General features: G+C 35.7%; 1 protein-coding gene and 1 pseudogene across 12 annotated transcripts in view; one reads left to right on the top strand and one right to left on the bottom strand.

Moving 5' to 3' along the window:
* Positions 1–23,563, top strand: part of ZNF518A (zinc finger protein 518A) — a 40,800-nt gene extending 17,237 nt beyond the window's left edge. For 7 of the 12 annotated variants that reach the window (XM_045197500.2, XM_045197499.2, XM_053922128.1 and 4 more), the window contains 3 exons: positions 13,129–13,280; positions 16,736–16,859; positions 17,013–23,563. In XM_045197500.2, coding sequence (XP_045053435.2) covers positions 17,140–21,603 — 4,464 coding nt within the window. In that variant the 5' untranslated portion in view covers positions 13,129–13,280; positions 16,736–16,859; positions 17,013–17,139 and the 3' untranslated portion in view covers positions 21,604–23,563. Of the gene's footprint in view, positions 1–13,128; positions 13,281–14,589; positions 14,666–16,735; positions 16,860–17,012 lie in introns of all 12 variants that reach the window. The other 5 variants (XM_045197503.2, XM_045197498.3, XM_045197501.2 and 2 more) reach the window with 2 other exon arrangements.
* Positions 8,315–8,433, bottom strand: LOC112307114 (5S ribosomal RNA; annotated as a pseudogene).
* Positions 23,564–23,787: the final 224 nt, after the last annotated feature.

The raw sequence follows: 23,787 nt of genomic DNA, 5'->3' as shown, positions 1-23,787 counted from the left end.
ATTTCCCTCACCAAATGAAATAAATATACACAGAAGTATAACTCTAGTTTAGAACTAAGAATATGTACGTAACTACTAAAAATTGCCGAAATAGACAACACCAACTTAAATTATTACTTTAGTTCCATGAACTTTACTAGTAGATGGCTTTTTTTCAGAGGCATTTCCACAATGGCGTGCATTTTTAATTTTATTAGAAGTTGATGTCTAACAACTACCATGTGTAGATAGCAACAAAGCTGAGTTGAGATACCAGGTTTTCATTTATGTTCATTTACCTAAGTAATTTCTTCCTATATGACATTTGTTTGATCTCTTACCACATGCGATTCATATCAGTACTGTGTTTATCTGGAATAGAGAAAGTAAATGCTGAGTGCTAAGAATTTTCTTTACTGTATTTGATCTAAACTACTCAAAAAGTCATACGTTGAAGAATGAAAACTTCAAATACAATGAACTAAACAAGAGGCTGTTCTGCGATGACTGACCAGAATGATTTGGATTATTCTATCTTAAAAAACTGAGCAAAGTCTGACTAAAAATTTAAAATTGTAATAGGTCTGACTTCATGAAACAAGTGTCCCAATATTAGAATAAAGGTGCATGACTTGAAGTTTAAGAAGATTAGGTGGCTTCAAATAGGTCTCATTTCAAGAAGTGGAAATAGCAATAGCTGAAAACAAATACTGGCTTTTAAAAAGTCAAATTATTTATTTATCTATCTACTGTCTATATCTGTCTGTCTGTCTGTCTGTCTATCCTCACCTGAGGACATACTCATTGACTTCAGAGAGAGGGAAAGGGAAGGAGAGAAGAGAGGGAGAGAAACATCCATGTGAGAGAGGAACGCTGATCTGTACCTCTTGTATGCACCCCCACTGGGGACCGAATCTGCAACCTAGGCCTGTGCCCTGACCAGCAGTCAAATCCATTACCTTGCAGTTCACAGGACAATGCTCCAACCAACTGATCCACACTGACCAGGGCAAAAAGTTGTATAATTTTAAAATGTGGTAAAATCATCACCAGTTAAAATTGGGTGGTTGGAGGTTGTGTCTAGTAGAAAATCTATAATTTTTGTTACCTCAGTATATGTTCATTTTGGGGAACCATTCCTTTTCTATTGTGGTGGTTGGTGGGTTATCAGTCTTACAGTTTTATAACCCAGGCCTAGTCATCCCTGTTGCCACAGTGATTGCCTGTTACTCAAGCAGACACAATCGGAATTGTGATTCCGATTTGAAATTGATGTGTGAATGCAGGAAGGAAGATGCTCCCTTCTCTCTGAAGTTAATTTGGGAGGGTGCTAGTGACATTCTTTCTCACATGTGTAGTAGGAAAAAGTGAAGCCATATAGAAATGGGAGATGGGTGGAGATAGAGTGCCAATTTCAGTCAGGGACTATGGTATGAGATATCAGTGTCTATCTTTTAATTTTGCCTCCTACCCTGGTGTCCTTCCCAGTTCTTTGGGCCAAAATTCTGTATATAAAGTAGTTTGAATTGGATTACAGCAGAATGAATTTAAGACCTATAACTTCAAGTTAATCATTCACATCCATCAACAATGTGCCCTTTTCCTCCACCTTATAAAAGATGCCCTTTATTCATTCATCATTCATGCATGCAGGTAGTCCTTCGTTCCACCTTACATTTATTGTCTGCCAAGTACAAGTGTGTACAACTGCCTAGTTAGTCAAGGATTATGCATACTAGGCTGAGTGGATGGTGGACTTTCTCTAATATAATCCTGTTTCTGTATACTTAAGTTACATAGATCAATAAGCATGTGTTGAGAATAATCAGTGCTATGCTTAGTGTTTTAGTAATATGTAAGAATAAGAATTTTTGACGTTTAAAGTGCTTATAGTTTAATTAAGGTATCCAGATCAATGTATGTGAAACAAAACATAAACAGCTAAAACAGATAAGTAAATGTGTACTTGATAGTATGGATTTTGAGTCCAAGTTCTGATAGGAAGGAAATTAGTTAGGGCTGGCCCAGTCTAGGAAGGTTTCTTAAAGAAGGTGCAACTTCAAATGGATTTTGACTTAACGAGGCAGGTTTTGATAAGCACAGAGAATAAAGAAAGGATAGAGTTGAAAATGATTGAGTCCAGTGGTCAATTCTTAGTCCTCATCTTACTTGACAGGGTTGATCAATCCCTGACCCTGGGAACACTTTCTTCTCTTTGCTTTCAGGATACCAATTTCCTGATTCACCTTGTCTCTCACTGGTCACTCCTTTCGGTTTTGCTAGCTGGCTCTTTGTCATCTTTTTCCTCTAAATGTTACAGTACAGACTCAAGCCTTAGACTTCCGTTTACTTACCCCTTGGATCGTTTAGTTCTATATACTAAACACATACACACAAAAAGGTACACACATAAGTGACTCCCAAAATTTTATCTTACACCTAGACCTCTGTATTTCATATTGAACTACACATTCTACATTTCCACTTGATTGTCAACTAGATATCCCAGATCCTGTGTGGCTGGACTCAACTCTTGATACACTTGCCAGATCTACTATTCCCACACAGTCTTTTTTAGCTTAATAGTAAATGGCAACTTATTCCAGTTGTTGAGGTCAGAACTTTTAGAAGTATCCTTGACATGTTTCTCTAATATGCCAAATTTAGTCTGTCAGAAAACCCATTGGCTCGACCTTCAAAATATGTGCAGTGTCTGACCATGCCTCATTGTCTCCACTGAGACACTATCATCTCTTCTTCCCTGTGTAGTTGCAGTGTTATAATCTCCAAACTAGCCTCCTTCCTTCCACTCTTCTCTTCCTCCCAAAACTCTCTTCTTAACATAGCCAAAGTGATCTCTTTAAAAATATAATTAAGCTTATGTTACTTCTCTACCCAAAATGCTCCAGTAGATTCCCATCTTGTTTATAGTAAAACCAAAGTCCTTATAGTGTCCAGCAAACCTTGTTTTAGTCCCCATGTTTCTTTGACCTCATGTATTATTTTCCCTGTAGTGCTTTCTGCTCCAGTCGTACTGAACTTGCTACCCTCCGAATATGTTAGGCACAGTCTACACTCAGGCTGTTAGCACTTATTATTTCTTTTCTTGGGATGATGTCTCCTTCTGTTCCTTAAGATCTTGGCTCAAATAAAACCTTTCAAGTGAGGTCTCCCTGACTTAATATTTAAAATTGCAACTTTCTGGTTCTGCCTATTTTTCACTGCTTTCTATTTTTCCACAGCATGGGTCACTTTTGAATATATTATATAATTTACTTACTTTGTTATTATTTAAGTAACCAGTAAAATTCTAGCTTTAGGAGAGGAGGGATTTTTTATCTGTTTTTTTCACTACTGTGTTCCCAGTGCTTAGAACAAAGATTGGCACAGATTTGCTGCTAGCTGCAAGCCCACTACTATGCTAGGTGCTGGGGACACAGCAAAGAATGCGACAGATGTGGTCCTTTTACTTATGCAGCTTTTATTTCAGTGGTAGAGACAGATAGAAAATAAATTGGTAAATAAAATATTGCTGGAGCCCTGGCTGGTGTGGCTCAGTGGATTGAGTGATGGCCTGTGAAGCAATGAGTCGCTGGTTTGATTCCCAGTCAGGGCACATGCCTGGGTTGCGGGCCAGGTCCTTAGTGGGGCCATGTGAGAGGCAACCACACACTGATGTTTGTCGTTGCCTCTCTCTCTCTCCCTTCCCCTCCCTTTAAAAATAAATAAATAAAATCTTTTAAAAAATATTTATTTCACAAAAATCTTAAAAAATACTGCCAGAGGAAAAAGTATTACAAAAAGAAAGAAAGAAAGAAATACAAGGGACTAAAATAGAGAACAATTTTTTCTCTTTCAGGAGGGGCGGTTTATAGGTTGGAGAAAGCCTTTCTGAAGTGGTAACGTTTGGGCTGAGACCTAAAAGATGAGAAGGATCTAGCTTTATGAAGAATATTTCAAGCAGGGAACAGCAGGTGCAAAGGCCTGAGATAGGGAGTATTTGAGGAACTGAGAGACTATTTTTGGTAGCTTTCTGGAGTATATTTACAGATGGGGAGAGTGGTCTGAGATGAAATTGAAGAGAAAGGTCCAGGATTAGGTGTCATTGGTCCTTGCAGGCCTTGACAGAGAGATTAAATTTAATTCGAGATGCCTTGCGGAGCCACTAAGGAGTTTTAAGCCTGGGAAATTGATCTATTTATATTAAGATCACTTTTACTCCTGTGTGGAGGATGGAGTCACAGGGGGATGGTGTGGAATGCCGGTTAGTAAGACTATTCTTTCACTCCAAGATAGAGATGACAGTGGGCTAAAATGATTAGTGGAGATGGAGAGAAGAATTCAAGATGTATTTTGGAGATAAAATTGACAGGACTTGCTTATGGATTAATGTGAAAAATAAGGAAAAGGGAAATCAAGAATGATTGCTTGGTTTTTGGGTTTGGTAACTGGATGGGCTGTGGTGCCATATACTAAGATGGGGAGGCCTGGAGAGTAGAATTTGTTTTCTATTCATAGACAGAGAGAGGGTTTTTATAGAGCCAGAGAAAATTTAAACAGAAAGCTGAGAGGAAATGCATTACATGTTCTCCTAACCAAGGAGCAGTAAATCTTTTGAAGCTTCCCACCCCATGCTTGTGTTCAAAATCTCAAGTAAATTCTGCCTCTTTTCCTAAATCACTGTCACAGCAAAATGACAGAAGAAAGGAATGAGATGAAGGTAATCTTTCTCCTTCTTACTCTGAATCCAGTAGTCTTTATTTCACTTTGAACAGATTATTTCTGATTTTTCTACTAGTGCCTACATAATAAAAATGTGTTTTTCTGTGTCTGTGTATTTTAAGTCAGACTTCATTGCAGCAAGAAAAGTTTGTATTATCTGTGGCATTTGCTATGAAGTGATTTAATCTGAAATCACAGGAAGTCAGATACTTGAGTTGAAAATAAAATAATAAATGAATTAAGAATGTGTTAGGTTCCTGTGTGCCCAGTCTTGTTGGTTTTTGTGAGGGATAAGTGAGAAATATGATACAGAACTTGTCTTTAGGAAGCTTATAAATTATCTTGGGAGGTAAAACTTGAAAAAATGAAATGACGTAACTATAAAACAGTTTGTAATAAAGTGGTGAGCAATGCCTATCCTTTAAGTGAATATTCTAGAAGGGAGAGATTAGTGTGTTTTAAAGGTTTCATAACTTTGTAGGAGGTAGAGTTAGAAAGGAAGTTTGACCAGTATTGAAGTAAGATAGAAGGGGTGACAGACCTGGCAAAAGGATACAGTATGAACAAAGGTAGTTGAGAGGGGAGCAGAAAGCATCTTATATATTGAGCACTTTACACACACCCACACATGCATATATACATATTGCTCAATATATACATATTGAGCAAAGTTTCAGAATAATAAGAAATAGGATTCACCTGAACCAGGAACAGTTTTTGTATTTTAATTTTAAATTTTCTTTCATAATTAATACTCATTCATAATTGAACTTTCATAATTGTATACCAGTGTTGCCCACCTACCTGAATGTTATGTGTCTCACATGTACACTAGCATTTGCAACATTTGTAGATCTGAACTTAGTTACATTCGCATAATTAGCCCTTCCTTTCTTCTGCTGTATTTAAGTTGCTAATTAGGCCACAATGATTTGAAGGGAGCTGGCTTTCATTGTATACATAAATTCTACAAAATCTATTTTATTTGTTTAAAATATGATAGGCATTATTCTCTAAGGTTACCTTTAAAAAAACGTAGAACAGCTACAAAAAGAAAAAACACCCCAAATCTTTGTTCCACGTCATGAAAACATAATAGTTTTCTTGAGGGCACTAAAATAGGTTCTGCTTTGAAAATAAGAGTTTTAGGGGTTTTTTGCGTGTTTTAGATTTCTTTTAGGCAGAACCTCATATTTTTCAGTAAGGTCTTCTGGCTGCATGCTGCTTTTGTTCTATGTACATTTATATATTTGTATGACCATTTTTCATTCAGTTACCTGCAGAAAAATTTTATGACTCAAGGAATGTAATAGTTATAAAAATAATGACTAATTATATTAGTTTTCTTATCTGTGTGTTGTGACTAGGTCAGTTACAGAGCTACATGCTGAGTCACAAATAGGGATAAGCTAAAATTAGAGGTTTTTAGTTCTTTGTTTAATATTTAAGCAACTAGAATGTAGTGAGTAGCACATACATTTGTTTTCATACTGTTTCACTAAAACTAAAGACTATGGAACATCTTTGCTTTTTAATCTGTTGTAGAAAGCAAACAAAACTCTAGGAAGGGCACTCTTTAATTTACTTTTTCAAGTCTTTCTTAGCCTTGACATTTTACTTTGGGAATTGTCTTTTTAAAATTTCTTGGTACCTACTGTACAGTTCCTGACCCATGCTAACACTGCCTGTTCTCTGGATCCTCACTTTTTATTTGGATTGTCGCTTAGTCCTCTTTAAGTTTTTTGCTCATTATCTACCGTATCTTCCTTGCCTTTTAGTACCATTCTAGTGTTTCTAAAATAGTGATTTTATAACTTCTCTCTGCCTGAGAAGTAACAGTTGTTCCTGGTTATCTTTTATTTCAATTTCAGACTTGTTCTCTATACTCTGTTCTCACTTAAATCGTTGTTATACATTATCTCTTTGATCTAGATCCTCCAGTGGAATAAGAGAAAAATGATTTCCTCCCATTGTTTCTTTATTCTGTTTTTTGGTCTAGATAGCATTTGCTCCTTTCTTGAATGTTTAAATCCCACTATTCTTTAAATGATCATCTACTTTATAAGAGTCAACATTCATCTATCAACCTAATGTCTTAATTAAGAGCCTTTGCTTATAAAGTAATAGAACTAGCTTTAGCTAGTTTAAGATAGTATAAGCTGAAAAGGGGGGACCATTTTAAGGATACAGGATTTTCTAGAATTTAGGGGAAGGAATATACAGGCAGGCCTCAGTAAAGACTTGTTTTAGTGACATTACCCTCTTGGTTTTGGTCAGGGTACCTAGAATAGCTGATGATTCTTTCCCTATTGTTTATTTATTTATTTATTTTTGCTATACCATGGTGTCATTCCTTTAAAAAACTTACCCTGTTTTCAATAGTATGGAGGAAATCCTCTATAGATTTGTCTTTGTTTGTATCAACATATAGGACCTTTCCTCCTGATATAAAAATGAGGATCTTGCCTCCTAATTTAAGAACTCTATTACTTGCCTTAATTGGCAAGTTCCTTTTTTAGAAAGCCAAAAAATTCACAATAAATCTTTATAAGTCAATTCAATATATACACCTCTTTATAATGTTTTCATGTGGCTGTTCTGTAATTTAATCATTTTCCTATTCATGGACATTTAAGTCATACTGATATATACATCTATATGTGGTGCTTTTATTTGTAGGATGGAATGTAAAAAGTGACTATGGGAGAGTCTTAGAAAATGTGAAGGAAATCGATTATTTTCAAGGAAAATATAAATTGCCAAAAGTGACTCAGGCAAATTCAAAGAGCTCAGAAACCACTTGCAAAATTGTGAGGCCTAAAATCCACAAAAATACCAGGCCCATATGGTTTTGTTGGTGTAATATATGCAGTTTTTCAAAATTATATTTTATTGATTATGGTATTACAGTTGTCCCAATTTTTTCCCCTTTGTCCCCCTCCACCCAGCACTTCCCACTCCCTCAAGCAATCCCTACTCCATTGTTCATGTCCATAGACCATGGTATAAGTTCTTTGGCTACTACATTTCCTAGACTGTACTTTACATCCCCATGGCTATTCTGTACCTGCCTATTTGTACTTTTTAAACCCCTTACCTCTTCACCCAATCCCCCACACCCTGTCCTTTCTGGCAAACATCAAAACACTCTCCATATCCATGATTATGTCTGTTCTTGTTTGCTTAGTTTGTTTTTTTTGATTCAATTGTTGATAGATATGTATGTATTGCAGTTTTATTGTTCATAGTTTTGATCTTTTTTTCCTTAAATAAATCCCTTTAACATTTCATGTAATAGTGGTTTGGTGATGATAAACTCCTTTAGTTTTCTCTTGTTTGAGAAGCTTTTTATCTGCCCTTCCATTCTAAATGATAGCTTTACTGGATAGAGTAATCTTGGATGTAGGTCCTTGCCTTTCATGACTTCAAATAATTCTTTCCAGTCCCTTCTTGCCTGTAAGGTTTCTTTTGAGAAATCAGCTGACAATCTTATTGGAACTCCCCTGTAGGTAACTAACTTCTTTTGCTGATTTTAAGATTCTCTCTTTATCTTTAATGTTTGGCATTTTAGATGAGATCAGGTGTGTTCAGGGTAGTATGGCTATACACTAAAATCCTACAGTACCCAGTATTTCCAGACGTTCTCCCATCTTCGTACTAACCAGGCCTGACCCTGCTTAGCTTCCGAGATCAGATGAGATTGGGTGTTTTCAGGGTGGTATGGCTGTAGACTAACCTTTGGCGTTTTAATTATGATGTGTCTTGGAGTGGGTCTCTTTGCATCCATCTCATTTGGGACACTCTGTGCTTCCTGGACTTGCAAGTCTATTTCCTTCACCAAATTAGGGAAGTTTTCTTTCATTATTTTTTAAATAGGTTTTCAATTTCTTGCTCTTCCTTTTCTCCTTCTGACACCCCTATGATGAGAGTGTTGGAATGCTTCAAGTTGTGCCAGAGATTCCTTACACTATCCTCATTCTTTGGATTCTTTTTTCTTGTTCCGATTGATTGATTTTCCTTTCTTATGTTCCAAATCATTGATTTGATTCTTGGTTTCATCTACTCTACTGTTGTTTCCCTGAATTGTTCTTTATTTCAAGTAGTGTATCCATCATTTCTGACTGGATCTTTTTTATGTTGTTGAGGTCCTCACTATGTTCCTTGAGCATCCGTATAACCAGTGTTTTGAACTCTACATCTGATTTCTTCTCCATTTTGTTTAGTTCTTTTTCTGGAGTTTTGATCCATCATTTGGGCCATGTTTCTTTGTCTGCTTATTTTGACAACCTCCCTGTGTTTATTTCTATGTATTAGATAGAGCTGCTATGGCTCCTTGTGTTGGTAGTGTGGCCTAATGTAGTAGGTGCCCTGTAGGGTTCAGTGGCATAGCCTCTCCTATCACCCAAGCTGGTTACTCAAGGTGTATCCCTCGTGTGGGCTGAGTACATCCTCTTCTTGTAGTTGAGCCTTGATTGCTGTTAGCAGGTCAGTGGAGGATTTACCCCAGCCAATCAGTGGCAAGCACTGGCTGTGACCACTGATTACCATCCTTCCCCCTCCATGGAAGATCGGCTGTGTAGGAACAGGGTCATAGTGCTCCCACTTGATCTGTACCTCTCCACTGGGCATGCAGGCTCTGGGGTTTCCTGGTGGTGCTGGCCAAGGTTAGCCTCTACCTGTATTCTGCCTGGGGTCACCCGTCATGAGATGTAAAGCAATCTGAGATGGCTGCTACTCGTGCTGGCTTGGAGATTCCTAGGTAAAGCCAGACTGAATCAAGGTTGGCTGTTCCTAGTGCCTGGCCTTGGGCCACTTAGCAAGAGGTACAGAAACTGGAGGCTTACTGAGGCTGGCTGTTGCTTGTTTGGTAGGATTTGAGAACTTGTGAAGCATTAGCCAGACCAGCCATTCATATGGAAAAGTCATGGTTTAACAGTTTGGGTGGACCTGTAAGTCAGGTATGACAGGGTTCAGGGTATCTCCAGGGCAGGGAAAACAGTGTTTGCTAGGTTGATGGAGTCTCAGACATTGCCCCCACCTGCTGGCTCTGTGGCTCTGTGTGGGGAGGGTTCAGAAAAGGTACAGTTGCCTCTGCCCACCTTTCTGTCTGGCAGAAAGCTGTCCCCCAGCTCCTGTGTTGATGCCAGACACTTCAGTTTCTCCTTGTATGCCACTGGTTTTTTTCAAGCTGCTGCCCTGGTGCTAGAGCTCAGAGGGAGTAAATTTGAGTAAGTCTGTGTGTGGATTCTTTAAGGGGAACTGCTTGGACTCCAGAAGTTTCTTCTACCAACTCAATCCCCACTGGTTTTTGCAGTCAGAAGTTATGAGAATTTATCTTCCTGGCACTGAAACCCTGGGCTGAGGGGCCTGGTATGAGGCTGGAACTTCTCACACCCAAGATATCCCTCCTAAATTTTTATTCACCACACATGGATGTGGGACCAGCCCGTTCTGCCTCTCTGCCCCACTTACCGGTGTGGATCGATGTGGTTTCTTTCATTCCTTAGTTTTAGACTTCCATTCAGCTCAATTTCTGATGGTTCTGAGTGATGGTGGTTCTATGTTTTAGTTGTAGTTTTGATGTAGTTACCTATATGCCATCATCGTGACTGGAACTGGAAAGTCAGTATAGTGTATGCTGTTTTAAGGTGCGCACAGTTCTCATGTTTAGTGAACTTTATAGAGCAGAGGAAATAGAAAAACTGTTACAGCAAGCCTTGAGAAAGGAAAATTCTAAGTAAAATTTTGTCTGATCAAAACTAGAACTTTATTAAGCAATGATGTGCTTAATTAATGCAAAAATAGTTCAACATTATACTTGCTATTTGTGCAGTATATAGAAAAAATAGATTTTACTTTATTCTTTTAACAATGTACCAAAATCATGAGGCATATTATTATCATTTATTTTCTCTATAAAATACATGTAACTTTTTATTTGAGTAAAACACTCCATATATAGCTGCTATTCTGGTGGTGCCAGTTCCCTTACCTTTTGTGTAACATCATGGCTCACAAATTAATTGTTAAATAAGCATATCACTTATAGCATGAATTTATAAAGCATGAGCAACATCTAATAGCATAATTCTTCATTCTCTGCGTATTATGTTTGCCACTAACTTTGTAATAAACTTTTATACAGTGGTGTGGTTGGATACTTGTGTTTTTATGTGAGGAGAACAGTACTGAGTAATCTGTTTTATTTTGATTGCTTTTCTACCCTTAGTAAAGAAAAACAATCAAAACATTCATCAATTTTGTTTTAGCTCAAGTTTACTGCTTTAAGTTTGTTTAGGAAAAACTCGGTTTTTACACGGAAGTCACTTGCTTTGTTTGAGAATTTCAGAATTTTCATGGTTTCATGGTGTTTTTGATAAAGTTTCATAATAGTGTGGTCTAGAGGCAACAAGATTATCATTCTTGTTACATCCAAATGTAATCTGTTTGCTTATGCTATGATAAGGAAATAACAGTATGCCATTGTGCAGGCCACAGAGATCCAAGGACAACATTTTAAGAAGTACTGACCTGAGGATAACCAGTAATCACTAAACATTTTTACGTGTGCATGCTTGACTTTTAACTGTGGGTTTGTGTGGGCCCATGTGACTGTTTACTTATCCATCTCTTCTGTATTTACATTGATAGTTGTAGCCTGATACATTAAAGCCTGATATAGCTATTGTTTGTTTTCTGGTTTTTCACTCACTGCATCTTGGATATCTTTCTATTAATAAATGTGTGTTTATAATATATTGTAAAAATTGAGTAATATTCCATTGAGTGAAAATAACGTAATTTATTTTTTGGTGGATATTTATTTTTAATTTTGTGAATTTTGTAAACAGGGCTGTAATGAACAGCTCTGATTATTACCTTTAGGTTCCTACTGTCTCAACTGTGCCTGGTACTCCTTATTTTAGATACTCTCTTTTACTCTCTGCAGAGAATAGACTTCCAGACTTCTACTGTGGTGGGGGAATAGCAGTTACCTGGCATTGAATAGGGAAGAATCTTAGCATCTAACCAGAACTCAAGCAGCTTTCTCCACATTTCTCTTTATTTTAGCTCCCTCCTCCTCTTCCATTTTAGAGTTATGTGGTGCTGCCAGTTCCAAATCCTTTTGAAGATTAAAAAGTGTAAAATGGGTTAGCTATTAGTTGTACCCACTGTTTGCCTGGGACTGTTTTCTTGGGTCTGCAGAGTTCTATGCTACTTATTTGCTTTCCAGTATCTATAATTTTGTTGCTATTGTCATCTCTTCTGTTTTCCAGTGTTAATTTTTCTTTAAGGGCTTCTTTTAATAATCATGTGGCAAATGTTCTCCTTCTCCAGTGTTTTCTGGTTTCTTAACTGTATTAAGAAAATATTTACATTTATTTCTGTTTTGTAGGTTGTTGACAGATAATTCTTCTCATTGTTTTTAGTTCTTTCTTTCTGATTGAAATTTGATTTTACTGAAGTATTTACTTAAAACTTTTTTTCATAAGGAGTAATATGTAGTATATTCTCTGAATCTTTGCACATCTAAAATTGTATCTTTCCCTTACATATGAGAGTTTACCTGGGTAAAGGGTTAATTCTTTTCTCTCAGAACTCTATATAAGTGTTACTTCATTATTTCTAGTATATAGAATTGTCTGTAAAATGTCTGATTAATATTGCTGTCTGATTAAAGTTGACATTGTGGATGAAAATTTGAATATCTTTTTAGGTAACTGTTTATTTCCACCTTATTTTTTAAAATATTTCTTTTTTACCTTTTAAACCAGAATATGTTACTAGGATAAGTTATAGATAATGAATTTTATATTCTCTCCCCACTGATAATGTTGCCAGGTATTTGGAGAGCCTTTGATTTTGAAAATTCAGGTCTTTAAAAAAAAAACAAAACTCAATGTAATTTTTCTCTTTTTTTCCCCAAAATCACATTTCTCCCCCATCTACTTTGTTCTCTCTTTCATGGCAGTGTAGTCTTTTTTTCTTTTTCTTTTAAATGAGATTTCCAATTACTTGTTGATTTTTTAAAACATTTTCTGCTTTTTCCTACAGTAACTTTCATTGTAGTTACTATTTTCCACTGGTAGATGGGAGAATAGAAGATAGGTTTTGTTAAGTGTTCAAGTTATTTGCCCTTTTTTGAGACACTACATCCAGTGATGTTTCTGCCTACTTACCTTTTTTTGCTTTGTAGGCATTGGTAATTGAGATGAATTCTTAGAGGATACTGTTTGTTTCTTTCTTTCCTTTTTTTTTTTTTTTAAGTTAAATGGAGGGCAGAGGAAACTTGTAATAATTTTCTAACAACTTCGAAATAATTATTTACTTCTGTGGAAAAAGGACAGAAATCTTAAGCAGGAGTTAGCTAGGGATTTAGGAAGATAAGTCTTTGTTCAAAAATAATTTTCTCTTCTCTCCTGATAGCAGGTGCTAGCAACCCCCAACTCTGATTGGCTTCTGGACCCAGATCAAAGCTCTGGATTCATCTTCTCCTCCCCATACCTCAGCTGGAGACTTCTGTTACCCCAGGGGACTCTGTAAAATCTTCCTCTCAAGCCCTTGCTTTCTCTACCAAGGTATGTTTAGGGGAGGGAGTAGACAGAATTATGTTAATTCATTTCCTTACTAAGGGCATAACATTAATAGATACTCATCAAAATTGGTTGAATGAATGTCCCCTAGTAGGCCTCCTCTTACAAGTGGTGCTTGAAAGTTGGTCAGCATTTATTTTCACTCTTCTTTCTCTGGACCATTTCTTACCAATGCCTTGTAGTATGTATAGGGAATGTTTTCTAGTTTCTAGCCATTTTGTAGGATTTTCTTATGATTTTTTTGGTTTGTGCTTCAGTGAGCAATTGGGAAAGAAAGGAAGTCAAATTGCTTAAGTTCCATCTTGGTGCATGAAACTCTTTAGGTTATATTAAAGGGCCAGTTGTACTTTATACAAATTATATTACTTCAAGGCTTGATGAGATATTGGTCAAGTCTTGTGAAGAAATAATACATATTTAGAAGGCAGTGGTTTAAATAGAAGATTTAAAATCAGTAATCCTTATTGGTGGAGTAGAGATGAGACTATAGTGAAAAGAACATTAGCTAATAGGTTGCAAGCTTGAAATTACAATAAATTTCTCCTGAAATTTCTCTGAAGTGTTCCAAATATGGCAATACATTTTGTCCCTGTACGTGGCAATCCTAACATAATTTGCTACCAGAGTATCATCTTTGATTGCTTCCATATATACTACAGGTTGAACAAAATCGAAGACAAAATAGATACTCCAAATTTAAAATTTGGGGTATATAACAAACCCAGAACTTCCTAAAATGCACAGATTCCCCTAATACTGTGTTGTATATGCCATTCATTAACTATAGAAAAATGTGACATTCAACGTTAATTAGCAGTTATCAAACTTAAGTAAAAGTTGAGTGGACTTATTAATAAGTCAGTCCCTTTCTTTCAGGTTTGTTTTGCCTGTGAGGAAAGGGTATGCACTTTTATCTATTTTTTATCCTTACACAAGGACATTTATTCATTGTTTTTAGAGAGGAAGGGAGAGAGAAACATCAATGGGAGAGAAAGGCATCGATCAGTTGCCTCCCATGTGCACCTGGACCAGGGGTTGAACCTGCCCTAGCTTAGTGCACTGACCAGGAATCAAACCTGCAACCTTTCGGTTACAGGATGACACTCCAGGCAAGCCAAACCAGCCAGGGCAAGGGCATGCACTTTAATGTGTAAACTTTATGGCATCTCATTTGGCTGTCACATATTCTACTTAATTATTTTCTGTTCTTTGTGTACTGAAAGGGTGAGGTTCTTGGATGGTCACCTCTGAATAAGAAATGTTTTAAAGTATATGTCCTGCCTCCACCTCTTAGGTTGTAAGCCTCAAATGGATAAGGACCAAGTTTTTGAATCTCTCCATGACACCCATCAAAATGCTTCATATTCATTGTAGGTATTTATTAGTGATAGTTGATTGAGTTATTTAAAATCATATTTTTGTTAGACTTTGAGATATGTGTTTTGTACAAGAAAATTTTTTAAGTTGCATAGATATTTTGAAATGGAATTAATGGTATTTAGAAATACTAAAATTTGTTCTTTTTTAGCATTATACATATATTTTTGGACATATGAAATATCACTGCAAAACCAATTTGCCTTTTGCAGTGAAACTCATGATATAGAATCCTCTTAATTGTATGTAATAACGGAAAAGCTTGCGTATGGATAATCCAGAATGACCAACAAATGGAGAAGAACCACTTCTAAGTGTACTTAAAAAGTTTCATATGTTTGACCCCCCACCCTCAGATTCTGGTGTGAAAACTCTGTACATAATTATGAAACTTGTCATTGTTGAAAATGTGATCATCTTTAGGGAATCTTTTCAGTTGGTATGAATAACCACCAAAGATCATTGAATTTTTTTCTAACCATTTATTACTATTCTTACTCTTGAAGAAAAAGCTTTTACATTTAGCTTTAAGTAATATAGTAAAAAAATTACAGTAAAAATTTAATATTTTACCATATTAGGTATAGTATGTAAAAAAAATATGTAAACTGCCCTGGCTGGTGTAGCTCAGTGGATTGAGTGCCGACCTGTGAACCAAACGGTCACTGGTTCGATTCCCAGTTAGGGCACATGCCTGGATTGTGGCCCAGGTCCCCAGTAGGGCCCACGCAAGATGCAGGCACACATTGATGTTTCTCTCCCTCTCATTCTCTCTCCCTTCCCCTCTCTCTAAAAATAAATAAATAAAATCTTTTTAAAAGATTCTGTAAGCTGCTACCTCTCTAATGAATTTCTATCAGGTTAGCATATATATGTGTGTATATATATACACATACACACACACATATATATATATGAGAAGAATGTGTTTTTAGATCCATCCCAAAATTGTTACGCTTTAGTAATATTAAAAGGGCCTTTTAATATAAAACTAATGTGATTTCTAATTATATTCCTCAAATAAAGGATTTCTAAAACAGTGAAGTTTCTATTTATTTAGATTAACTGAAATTCGAACCTGAGACCTTTGAGTGGACATTATAGATGAAGCTTCATGTGATTTTTCACTTTATTTTTATTAGCTTATCTAATTTTATCTGTTATTCATATATATATTTAAGACCATTAAAGTAAGAAAATGTAATTTTCTAATACATGGTTTGATATTTTACTACTGAACCTTTAGTACTCAGGTTCCAAACTCAGCAATATAGTGTCATAATTTATTACTTTACTGTTTTTTATTCCTCTGAAATTTGAATCATAGTTCCTCATCCATGGTAATTACATTCAATACTGATGGTAGCTGCAATTTATTTAGCACTTTACCCGATACTTTTACATATAATTTCTTATTTAATCTTCACAACAATTTTATGAAAATAGGTAGGGGAAGTACTAATGTTTTTCATTTTATAGATGAAGAACCTAAGATACAGATTGACACTTGTCTAGAATAACATAAATCAATAAGTGTTTGAATTAATGGAGGCAAATAGTAATGGGTACATTCTAATCTGCCAAGGGCTTTTCTTGATGCCATCTGTCTGAGTTCTAGGAACAAAAAGCCAAATTGCCAAAATGGTAGGGAACCAGAAAGATAGTAGGTAGATATTAGGAGTACCTCAAGGGAATGTGCTGTTTCTTTTAATTTCTGTTTTGTTCCTTTTTTTTCACATGTTAGTAATGATAACTTGGGAGCAGATAATGCCATTTTGTTGTTGTTAGATGAATGAAACTTTCATTTTATATATAAGTTGTCCCTGATACACTAAAGAAGTAGGAAATATGGAGAGAAGGTTGTTGAAATTTTCCGGGGTAATTGCTATAAACTCAGTTTAATAAACAAGTGAGAAACTTAAGGGTACAAGTGTGTAATTGGAACGTAAGGTTTTAGGGCTCTCTTTTTAAGATTTTAAAAATCCTGTTTAAAAACTATAGCATCAACTTAATACAAAAATCTTAGAGTTTAAAAGTGCCTTTCCACTTGTGGTTTTCTTTAGATGAGGAACCTGAGGTGCAGAGAAGTTGAAGCTTGTCCAGTGCCACAGAGCAAAGCTGGAAGTAAAGCTTGTATTCTCTGACTTCCATGTTAGAGTTATTTCTACTTCACACTTTTGCTTCTTGGTAAGCTGTTCTTAAAATAATTAACAGGTCCTTTATTACATCTTTTATTTATGTATTTGAGCAGCATTGCTATCTTCTGTCAAAATAAACTTAAATATATGAAATTTATTGATACTTTTGTGATAAAAATGTCAATTCTTTGTTTGGTTTTAGGTGAGTTAATGTGGGAAAAATCCTGGTATTTTGAAGATGTTTCAGCACAGTATTGTTTCCTGTTTAAATTTCCAGTAATTTCAAGAGTTTTCAGAAAAAAAGAAATTGGGATTTTTTTGGTTAAATCATGCCATCTGAACAGAAACAGTTATTTTTTGATGAAAAACAAGCTACTATAAGAAAAGATTATGATACGACAAGTGATGTAGTTGATGCTATCAGATCAGTAATTGAACCAAAAATTTCAGAAAGTGATTTTCATTATAAACTGAAAAATGTGAAAATTGATTTGCCGAAGATAAATATTCCAAATGAAGTTCTATTGAAACATGAAGTTGACAAATACAGAAAATTATTTCAGCATAAACCACAGACTGCAAGGAAATCTATCAGTATAAAGGCTGTAAACTGTGTAGGGGAGCGTATGTTGTTCCATAAGTCTGAGAAAGTTGAAGAAGAGGGTATAAAAATGTCTGCAAAAATACTCAGTTTCAGCTGTTTAAAATGCCGAGATAGCACTCGATATAGCCCAAATGATTTGCAGAAACACTTTCAAATGTGGCATCATGGTGAATTACCTTCATATCCGTGTGAAATGTGCAGTTTTTCAGCAAATGATTTCCAGGCATTTAAACAACACCGACGAACCCATAGAAGCACTTTAGTAAAATGTGACATTTGTAACAATGAGAATGTATATACTTTATTAGACTTGACAAAACATTTTGTATCCACACATTGTGTAAATGGTAGTTTTCAGTGTGAAAAGTGCAAATTTTCCACCCTGGATGTTGGCACATTTGTTCAGCACATTCATAGACACAATGAAATCCATTATAAAAGTGATAAATACCATCATATATATTTTACTAGAGGAGAGATTCAGAAGCACCTTCATGTTCATTCTGTTAAATTTCCCTTCACTTGTCAATATTGTAACTATGGTGCCACAAGGAGAGAGCACCTTGTAAGACATGTTCTAACGTTACACAAAGAACATTTATATGCAAAAGAAAAACTAGAAAAAGACAAATATGAAAAAAAGATGGCAAAGACTTCAGTAGGTCTTAAGCTAATACTGAAAAGATACAAAATAGGTGCATCAAGGAAGACATTCTGGAAACGTAAGAAAATCCACAGTGGAAGTGACCAAATTCTAGAAAAAAACACTGAAGTACTTAAAAAAGTGAACAAAACACAAGCTGAATCTGACGACCGGAGCCATCTTATTCAAGAACATTTAAATGAAAAGGATGAACACCTGCACTATGAAAGCAATGATAAACCTGCTGAGTCTGAGTCAGAAAAGCCAACTCTTCTGTCCGCTGGACAGCGTAATAAAGCTGAAGAGCTGTCAAATTCTACTTCAGGTTTCTTGAAGACTGCTGTACAAGGACCTACAGTGTTGATGGTGAAAAACAATAGAATAACAGTTCCAGCTAACTATAGTGCTAAGTTTATGGGTTTCAAGATGGTGGATGGAAAACAACATATTGTAATAAAATTGTTGCCTACCAATAAACAGAATTTATATTCATCAGGCTCACAGTCAGATGCTGCCAAGGACAGTACTGCTAATTTGAAGCTACAGACTTTGGACACCACTGGATTTTTAACAAGAGGAACAACTGACTTAAGTGACACAGTTTACATGAAAGCAACTACATTTTCATGTTCGCCTCCTATACTTGCAGGGAAGGTAACTTCAGAAAAAGAAATAGCTTTGCTATCTCAGACAAATAATACACTTCAAACTGTGGATGATGAAAAAAGTGTATCTTCTTTTTCAACATCATCAGAATTAATTACATCATCAGTGAATTTCACCACAAAAGTTGAAACAAGAGATAATGTTGACTTACTAGGAAGTCATATTACTCATAGTTACCCTGAGGTATCAGGTACTGCCATTAAAAGTCCAGATAAAATCAACTCTGCTACCAAACCAAATGCATACAATAGTGGAGATATGCATAACTACTGCATTAATTATGTCAACTCTGAATCACCTGTTGAATCTTCCAACCAAGGATCATTACCTTTTCATAATTACTCAAAAGTGAATAATTCTAATAAACGCCGGAGGTCTTCAGGAACAGCAACATGTGAAAGCCCTCAGAGAGAACCTTCATCAAGTAAGACAGTTGTTCAACAACCAATAAGTGCATCAGTCTTATCACTGGTGAGAAAGGAGAGCTCAAACCCCGAAAGCATGTTAGCATCTATTAGCCTTTTAAATACTAAAGATGAAACTTTAAAAGCTCAAGTTGATACAGAAGAACAGTGTGTTTTAGAAAAAGGACAAAGTATTGATGGCCAGAACCTATACATTAATGAAAATCAGAATTTAGAGAGCATGACTGAAAAATCTAAATGGGATGACATTTCCAATGTTGAGTCACCTTTGATGCCTAGGATCACATCTGTGTTCTCTCTGCAGAGCAAACAGGCATCAGAATTCTTGCCACCTGAAGTAAACCAGTTACTTCAAGATATATTAAAAACAAAATCTGATGTAAAACAAGACTCTAGTAACACTCCAGATAAAGGCCTGTCACATCACTGTGACCAGTCCTTTCAGAAAGATGAGGGAGAAGGCAAAATTATTGAATCTTCAAAAGACTTCAGAGTACAAGGCATCTTCCCGATTCTGTCTGGTAGTATGGGTATTAATGTGCCTACAAATGATCTGAATTTAAAATGTAGTGGAAAAGAAACACAAATGCTGTCAGTGTCACAAGATGTGAAAGATTCAGAGAAGACACCTAGAATATCAGGTATTGGCACATTACTTAAAACTCAGTCAGATGCAATAATAACACAGCAGCTTGTAAAAGACAAACTACGAGCCACTACACAAAATTTAGGTTCTTTATATATGCAGAGTCCACTTGTAAATTCAGAACCAAAAAAAGCTGTATTCGTCCAGACTCCAAAAGGCTTTTTTGTACCATTGCACATTGCTAACAAGCCTGGATTACATGTTGTTTCCGGAAAACCACAGGTTAATAATCAAGGAGTACCTACTTCTCTTCTTTTAAACAAGAAACCTGGGATGATTTTAACGTTTAATAATGGGAAATTTGACGGTGTTAACGCTGTCAAGAGTGAGAGTTCTCAAGCTTGTGGAACTACAACAAAAGAGCCTTGCAGAACACCTTTTTTAAAGGTAGAACCAAACAATAATTGTCTGACACCTGCACTTTGTTCCAGCATTGGCAGTTGTTTGAGCATGAAAAGTAGCTCAGAAAATACTTTGCCATTAAAAGGCCCTTACATTATTAAAACACCATCAAGTTCTTCAGTGAAAGCTGTTCCTACTTTTAATATAGTATCTGAGCATCGGGGCGCTAAGTCGAATATCTCGAATTCAGTAAAACAACAGAACGAGATTTTTCCAAAACCACCTCTTTTTACCCTCTTGCCTGATGGCAAACAAACTGTTTTTTTAAAGTGTGTGATGCCAAATAAAACTGAGCTGCTTAAGCCTAAATTAGTCCAAAATAGTACTTACTATCAAAATATACAGCCAAAGAAACCTGAAGGAACACCACAAAAAATATTGCTGAAAATTTTTAACCCTGTTTTAAATGTGACTGCTGCTAATAATCTGTCAGTAAGCAACTCTGCATCCTCATTGCAGAAAGACAATGTGTCATCTAATCAGACTGCAGGAGGAGGGCAGAAAGAGCCAGAATCATGTAGAGATGCCTTACCCTTCTTAGTAGATGATATGATGCCAGCAAATGAAATTGTGATAACTTCTACTGCAACATGCCCAGAATCTTCTGAGGAACCACTACATATCACTGATGGTTCAGAAGCCAGGGTACTGAGGTGTAAAACAAATTGTACAATTGAGAGAAATTTTAATAGAAAAAAGACTTCCAAAAAAAATATCTCAAGAATAAAAACTCATGTAAGAAGTAGAGATTCTGAAACTGCAAGTGTATCTAGAAGCAGAAACTGTAAACGAAAGTGCAGGGATAGTTACCTAGAACGTCCAAGAAAAAAGGCAACATTACATAGAAAGTGTAAAGAAAAGGTTAAACCTGAAGATGTCCACAAATCATTTGGATTTTGCAGACCTAGACTTTCAAAAGATTCAGTCAGAACTTTGCGACTTTTTCCCTTTAGCTCCAAGCAGCTCGTGACATGTCCCAGGAGAAATCAACCAGTTGTAGTGTTGAATCATCCAGATGCAGATGCACCAGAAGTAGTAAACGTGATGAAAACGATTTCAAAATTTAATGGACGTGTACTTAAGGTTTCATTGTCAAAAAGAACTATCAATGCTTTACTGAAACCAGTTTGTTATATCCCTTCTAAAACAGCTTACGGTGATTTTTCCAAGAGGCACAAAACATTTAAACCTGTTAGTTCTGTGAAAGAAAGATTTGTGCTAAAATTAACACTCAAAAAGACAAGCAAAAACAATTATCAGATTGTGAAAACTACCTCCGAAAATGTTCTGAAGGCAAAATTTAACTGTTGGTTTTGTGGTAGAGTATTTGACAATCAGGATGCTTGGGCTGGTCATGGGCAGAGACATTTAATGGAAGCTACTCGTGATTGGAATATGTTAGAATAATTTACTGTAATTACCAAGGAAAAGAAAGGTAAAATTAAAGGAAACAGTGGATTTAATTACCTTAATACAGACATTTTCTACTTCAATAGAAATTAAACATTTAACCTTTGGCTATCTATAGAAGAGAAAAAGTTTTATGTGTGATGTTGGAAAATGCTGTTAATGCACACATAAATTTTGAAAGAACTCATCACAACACAGATGTACCTTGATTTGATTTTTTAAAAATGTGTTCTGTGGAAGTTAGGGCTAAAGTAAATTGATAAAAGTTTTCCCAATTTAGTTCTTCAGTGACTTACCGGCTGACAGCCCCATCCATTCCTTCTCTTCTTTCACCAGCCTTATGAATCTGATAAGTATAGTTCCTCTGAAGATGGAGAGCTCTTTCACCATGGAACTGAATGAGTTTCACATCATTTGTGAGGATATACTAAGAGAGCTTGGGTAAAGAACTTACTCTACATCTGCTAAATATAGTTCTTGTGAAGGGTATAGTTCCTTTGAGAGTATATTTCACTCACTACAGTTAAAACTCATAATGCTCAAAAAGTTTTTGACAATTTTTTTTTCTCATAAGGTGGTGTCCCTTGTCAGAGATTGTAACACCTTTCCAAGGTGATTTTCTAAATGGCTAGGGCAAGCATTGCAGGAGATGGGCAGCCTTGGAAGAATTAAACTCTCTCGGTCTAGGATGAAGTCCAATTAAAGAAGTTGGAACACTTCTGAATCTGGTTATGTTTTCCAGTGATTCCCTTGCATAGAACTATGCTTGTTTGATTTAAATTGTCCCCCATAAACTAAATTGCCATTTTTTTTCTTGGTTGCCATTCCTTTAAAAAGTGGAACATAGAAACACTCCCAAGGGAATGGCTTTTCCTGAAAACTAAAAATTCTACAGAAATATTTTGAAGCAAGATTAGCAAAGTGAATCCTACTTTTGTGTGTGTTTAATTACTATTAGCGTGTGAACATCTCCACATTGGGACAGACCAGTTTTGTTAGCAAGTTTTTGGTATGACATGACCCAAAGCAGATTATGTACTGATTGTTGGAAGTTGAAAGTAATCGTTAGTAGTGGACTCAGCAGTGGCACATAAAACTTCAGGACAGATTCCTAAGGGATGCGCCCAACAGAGGAAGTTTTGAAATGGATGTTTTCATGACAAAGGCAGAATCATCAGCTTAAACTTTTCACCTTGTAAGTTTGGATCAAGGTTTTGTTTTTTTTTTTTTTTTGATCATTGAATAATGGAGTTCTATTGGAAAATTATATGCTATATAGTTTTTTGTTACATTGTTACTATAAGTATTACGACGTTTTCATTGATTGAGTGAAAACTTCAGGGCTTCTTTTCTGTATATAACAAAGAATTTAAACCTGTACATATTTTTGTACCTTTCATTGTGTAAATTTTGCACAGAAAGTTTTTGACATAAATTTTATTTTTTTTTCAATTTAGTTCTGTGCATGCACTAATAAAACTGGTTGTTTAATTTAAAAGGAATATCTAAGACTTTACCCATATTATTTTCTTGGTTTTTATTTCAGATGTAGAATTTTGGGGGGGGATAAATTCATTTTTCAGGGATTGAACACTATTGTTAGCAAGTGCCTAAAAGATGTGAAACAGTTTACATATATCAACTGTAACAGTAGGTCCCAAATGGGCCCATTCTCCAAATAGTTTTATTTTAAAGAAAGCCATACATAGATGCTTCAAGCTAATCTTGCTATGCACATTATACATGTACTGTTTTTGTGCAGTTTGTCTACTTTCTTAGTGAAGTATTTTTTGTATGAAATCTGTTAAAATTGTGTTTCTTAAATTGAGCCTAAGAATGGAGGTGATTGGAAATTTACAGTATATATTAATAATGTACATGGTGTTTAAAGAATGGTAAGCATTGTTAATTTCTGTAATGAACATTTTCAATTAAATTTAAGTTTGTGTTTACACAATTTTTCTGCTGTGCTAAAATCAAATGGGAATTTTATTCTATTGGGGAATACTTAGATTTTAAAGATTTTTTGTTCTAGTGAACTATGCAAATAAAGTGTGGGATTACCCCCTCCCCCAAATCACAGGTGAAATTTTGAAATTTTGTTTGAGAAGTGTAACAAATACCCCATTTTATTGTGCTGTAAGGAAACCACTAGAGAGGCTTATGCCCTTCAGTACCCTA

This window comes from Desmodus rotundus, chromosome 4 (genome assembly GCF_022682495.2).
Source record: "Desmodus rotundus isolate HL8 chromosome 4, HLdesRot8A.1, whole genome shotgun sequence".
In the NCBI taxonomy this organism is placed as follows: domain Eukaryota; kingdom Metazoa; phylum Chordata; class Mammalia; order Chiroptera; family Phyllostomidae; genus Desmodus; species Desmodus rotundus.
This window is presented reverse-complemented; position numbering and strand designations above follow the sequence as displayed.